We start from the raw sequence: 5,000 nt of genomic DNA on the forward strand, positions 1-5,000 counted from the left end.
ATTATCTTTCTTTGGCTGAGTGGCATGTACTTCCATGGCGCTCGTTTTTCCAATTATGAAGCATGGCTAAGTGATCCTACTCACATTGCACCCAGTGCCCAGGTAGTTTGGCCAATAGTAGGTCAAGAAATATTGAATGGTGATGTGGGTGGAGGTTTCCGAGGAATACAAATAACCTCCGGGTTTTTTCAGATTTGGCGAGCATCTGGAATAACTAGTGAATTACAACTCTATTGTACCGCCATTGGCGCATTGGTCTTTGCATCGTTAATGCTTTTTGCTGGTTGGTTCCATTATCACAAAGCCGCCCCCAAATTGGCTTGGTTCCAAGATGTAGAATCTATGTTAAATCACCACTTAGCGGGGTTACTAGGACTTGGGTCTCTTTCTTGGGCGGGACACCAAATCCATGTATCTTTACCGATTAACCAATTTCTCGACGCTGGAGTTGATCCTAAAGAGATACCGCTTCCTCATGAATTTATCTTGAATCGGGACCTTTTGGCTCAACTTTATCCCAGTTTTGCCGAGGGAGCAACCCCCTTTTTCACCTTGAATTGGTCAAAATACGCGGAATTTCTTACTTTTCGCGGAGGATTGGACCCAATAACAGGTGGTCTATGGCTGACCGATATTGCACACCATCATTTAGCTATTGCAATTCTTTTCCTGATCGCTGGTCATATGTATAGAACCAACTGGGGCATTGGTCATAGCATTAAAGACATTTTAGAGGCTCATAAAGGTCCATTTACAGGCCAGGGCCATAAAGGACTCTATGAAATCCTAACAACGTCGTGGCATGCTCAATTATCTCTTAACCTGGCTATGTTAGGCTCTTTAACCATTATTGTAGCTCACCATATGTATTCCATGCCTCCCTATCCATACCTAGCTATTGACTATGGTACACAACTTTCGTTGTTCACACATCACATGTGGATCGGTGGGTTTCTCATAGTTGGTGCTGCTGCACATGCAGCAATTTTTATGGTAAGAGATTACGATCCAACTACTCGATACAACGATCTATTAGATCGTGTCCTTAGACACCGCGATGCAATCATATCACATCTTAACTGGGCATGTATATTTCTGGGTTTTCACAGTTTTGGCTTGTATATTCATAATGATACCATGAGCGCTTTAGGGCGTCCACAAGATATGTTTTCAGATACCGCTATACAATTACAACCCATCTTTGCTCAATGGGTACAAAACACCCATGCTTTAGCACCCGGCATAACAGCTCCTGGTGCAACAGCAAGTACCAGCTTAACTTGGGGAGGTGGTGAGTTGGTAGCAGTAGGCGGCAAAGTAGCTTTGTTACCTATTCCATTAGGAACCGCAGACTTCTTAGTCCATCATATTCATGCATTTACGATCCACGTGACTGTATTGATACTACTGAAAGGTGTTCTATTTGCTCGCAGTTCCCGTTTGATACCTGATAAAGCAAATCTTGGTTTTCGTTTTCCTTGTGATGGACCTGGAAGAGGGGGGACATGTCAAGTATCTGCCTGGGATCATGTCTTCTTAGGTCTATTCTGGATGTACAATGCGATTTCCGTAGTTATTTTCCATTTCAGTTGGAAAATGCAGTCGGATGTTTGGGGTACTATAAGTGATCAAGGGGTAGTAACTCATATTACAGGAGGAAACTTTGCGCAGAGTTCCATTACTATTAATGGGTGGCTTCGAGATTTCTTATGGGCACAGGCATCTCAGGTAATTCAGTCTTATGGTTCTTCATTATCTGCATATGGTCTCTTTTTCTTAGGTGCTCATTTTGTCTGGGCTTTCAGTTTAATGTTTCTATTCAGTGGCCGTGGTTATTGGCAAGAACTCATTGAATCCATCGTTTGGGCTCATAACAAATTAAAAGTTGCTCCTGCTACTCAGCCTAGAGCCTTGAGCATTGTACAAGGACGTGCTGTAGGAGTAACCCATTACCTTCTGGGTGGAATTGCCACAACATGGGCATTCTTCTTAGCAAGAATTATTGCAGTAGGATAATGGCTAGGAGGATTTGAAAGGCATTATGGCATTAAGATTTCCGAGGTTTAGCCAAGGCTTAGCTCAGGACCCCACTACTCGTCGTATTTGGTTTGGTATTGCTACCGCACATGACTTCGAGAGTCATGATGATATTACTGAGGAACGTCTTTATCAGAACATTTTTGCTTCTCACTTTGGGCAATTAGCAATAATCTTTCTGTGGACGTCCGGAAATCTCTTTCATGTAGCTTGGCAAGGAAATTTTGAGTCATGGATACAAGACCCTTTACATGTAAGACCTATTGCTCATGCAATTTGGGATCCTCATTTTGGTCAACCAGCTGTAGAAGCCTTTACTCGAGGAGGTGCTACCGGTCCAGTGAATATCGCTTATTCCGGCGTTTATCAGTGGTGGTATACAATCGGATTACGCACTAATGAAGATCTTTATACTGGAGCTCTTTTTCTATTATTTCTTTCTGCTATATCCTTAATAGCGGGTTGGTTACACTTACAACCAAAATGGAAACCAAGCGTTTCGTGGTTCAAAAATGCCGAATCTCGTCTAAATCATCATTTGTCAGGACTTTTCGGAGTGAGTTCTTTGGCTTGGACAGGACATTTAGTTCATGTCGCTATTCCAGGATCCAGGGGACAGTACGTCAGATGGAATAATTTTTTAGATGTATTACCCTATCCTCAAGGGTTGGGACCACTTTTTACGGGTCAGTGGAATCTTTATGCCCAAAACCCTGATTCGAGTAGCCATTTATTTGGTACTTCCCAAGGAACAGGAACTGCCATTCTAACCCTTCTCGGTGGATTTCATCCACAAACGCAAAGTTTATGGCTGACCGATATTGCTCATCATCATTTAGCTATTGCATTTATTTTCCTGATCGCTGGTCATATGTATAGAACTAACTTCGGGATTGGGCACAGTATCAAAGATCTTTTAGAAACACATATTCCTCCAGGGGGTCGATTAGGGCGTGGGCATAAGGGTCTTTATGACACAATCAATAATTCGCTTCATTTTCAATTAGGTCTTGCTCTAGCCTCTTTAGGGGTTATTACTTCCTTAGTAGCTCAACACATGTACTCTTTACCTGCTTATGCATTCATAGCACAAGACTTTACTACTCAAGCTGCGTTATATACTCATCACCAATACATCGCAGGGTTTATCATGACAGGAGCCTTTGCTCATGGAGCTATATTCTTCATTAGAGATTACAATCCAGAACAGAATGAGGATAATGTATTGGCAAGAATGTTAGACCACAAAGAAGCTATCATATCTCATTTAAGTTGGGCCAGCCTGTTTCTTGGGTTCCATACCTTGGGCCTTTATGTTCATAACGATGTTATGCTCGCTTTTGGTACTCCGGAAAAACAAATCTTGATTGAACCTATATTTGCCCAATGGATACAATCCGCTCATGGTAAGACTTCATATGGGTTCGATGTACTCTTATCTTCAACGAATGGCCCAGCATTCAATGCAGGTCGAAGCATATGGTTACCGGGCTGGTTGAATGCTGTTAATGAGAATAGTAATTCACTCTTCTTAACAATAGGTCCTGGGGACTTCTTGGTTCATCATGCTATTGCTCTAGGTTTGCATACAACTACACTGATTTTAGTAAAAGGTGCTTTAGATGCACGTGGTTCCAAGTTAATGCCAGATAAAAAGGATTTCGGTTATAGTTTTCCTTGCGACGGCCCAGGACGCGGCGGTACTTGTGATATTTCTGCTTGGGACGCATTTTATTTGGCAGTTTTCTGGATGTTAAATACCATTGGGTGGGTTACTTTTTATTGGCATTGGAAACACATCACTTTATGGCAGGGTAACGTTTCACAATTTAATGAATCTTCCACTTATTTAATGGGATGGTTAAGAGATTATCTATGGTTAAACTCTTCACAACTTATCAATGGATATAATCCTTTTGGTATGAATAGTTTATCCGTATGGGCGTGGATGTTCTTATTTGGACATCTTGTTTGGGCTACTGGATTTATGTTTTTAATTTCTTGGCGCGGATATTGGCAGGAATTGATTGAAACTTTAGCATGGGCTCATGAACGCACACCTTTGGCTAATTTGATTCGATGGAGAGATAAGCCAGTGGCTCTTTCCATTGTGCAAGCAAGATTGGTTGGATTAGCCCACTTTTCCGTAGGCTATATATTCACTTATGCAGCTTTCTTGATTGCCTCTACATCAGGAAAATTTGGTTAATTTTAATTTAGTTATTTATTATTTTTTTTATGTACTGTATCAGCAACAATCTCATTTGTTTCGATGGAGAGGGAGGATCTACCTTCTTATATTTTTACATCTAGGATCCGAACTGTATCATTGATAATAATAGGAACTGAACATTATATTATGGCAAGAAAAAGTTTGATTCAGAGGGAGAAGAAGCGGCAGAAATTGGAACAGAAATATCATTTGATTCGTCGATCCTCAAAAAAAAAAATAAGCAAAGTTCCATCATTGAGTGAAAAATGGGAAATTCATGGAAAATTGCAATCCCCACCACGTAATAGTGCACCTATACGTCTCCATCGACGTTGTTTTTTGACTGGAAGACCTAGAGCTAACTATCGAGACTTTGGGCTATCCGGACACATACTTCGAGAAATGTTTCATGCATGTTTGTTACCGGGCGCAATAAGATCAAGTTGGTAAAGAGAAAAATATCCTTTCGTATTTGTATGAATCTCTATGATCTTTTGTATGAATCTCTATGATCTATTATCATAGAAGATAGAGGAGCCCTCTTTACCATTCTGTATAAATAGACTATTCTATTTGTACGGATATGGTAGAGGGGCGTATCCAATCTTTCTTCGTACATAAGTTCCCGGTTCTTCAGCGCGGAGTAGAGCAGTTTGGTAGCTCGCAAGGCTCATAACCTTGAGGTCACGGGTTCAAATCCTGTCTCCGCAACATTTTTTTGTAAAAAAAAAAAGATCTTTTTAGGTGTAAT

At 40.9% G+C, this 5,000-nt stretch overlaps 3 protein-coding genes and 1 non-coding gene across 4 annotated transcripts in view; 3 read left to right on the plus strand and 1 right to left on the minus strand.

The window, feature by feature from the left end:
* Positions 1–4,495, plus strand: part of LOC135665729 (photosystem I P700 chlorophyll a apoprotein A1) — a 9,110-nt gene extending 4,615 nt beyond the window's left edge. Inside the window, exon 1 of the mRNA XM_065177386.1 lies at positions 1–4,495. This exon is cut by the window's left edge and continues 4,615 nt beyond it. Coding sequence (XP_065033458.1) covers positions 1–2,016 — 2,016 coding nt within the window. The 3' untranslated portion in view covers positions 2,017–4,495.
* LOC135665727 (photosystem I P700 chlorophyll a apoprotein A2) lies at positions 2,042–4,495 on the plus strand. Its single transcript, XM_065177385.1, has one exon. It carries the CDS (start codon positions 2,042–2,044, stop codon positions 4,244–4,246), a length of 2,205 nt encoding a protein of 734 aa, XP_065033457.1. The 3' UTR covers positions 4,247–4,495.
* The window catches only part of LOC135665726 (photosystem II CP43 reaction center protein-like), a 4,499-nt gene continuing 3,784 nt past the window's right edge, over positions 4,286–5,000 (minus strand). Inside the window, 1 exon segment of the mRNA XM_065177384.1 lies at positions 4,286–5,000. This exon segment is cut by the window's right edge and continues 2,573 nt beyond it. The gene's annotated coding sequence lies outside the window, so the exon portion shown is untranslated.
* Positions 4,887–4,960, plus strand: TRNAM-CAU (transfer RNA methionine (anticodon CAU)). Its single transcript has one exon. It is a non-coding gene; the product is annotated as a tRNA-Met (tRNA).

The sequence above is a fragment of the Musa acuminata genome, unplaced genomic scaffold (assembly GCF_036884655.1).
Source record: "Musa acuminata AAA Group cultivar baxijiao unplaced genomic scaffold, Cavendish_Baxijiao_AAA HiC_scaffold_1039, whole genome shotgun sequence".
Classification (NCBI taxonomy): Eukaryota; Viridiplantae; Streptophyta; class Magnoliopsida; order Zingiberales; family Musaceae; genus Musa; species Musa acuminata.

Bases quoted from the DNA above. Each gene is read 5' to 3' on its own strand.
- LOC135665727 (XM_065177385.1), top strand. From the start codon at position 2,042: ATGGCATTAAGATTTCCGAGGTTTAGCCAAGGCTTAGCTCAGGACCCC.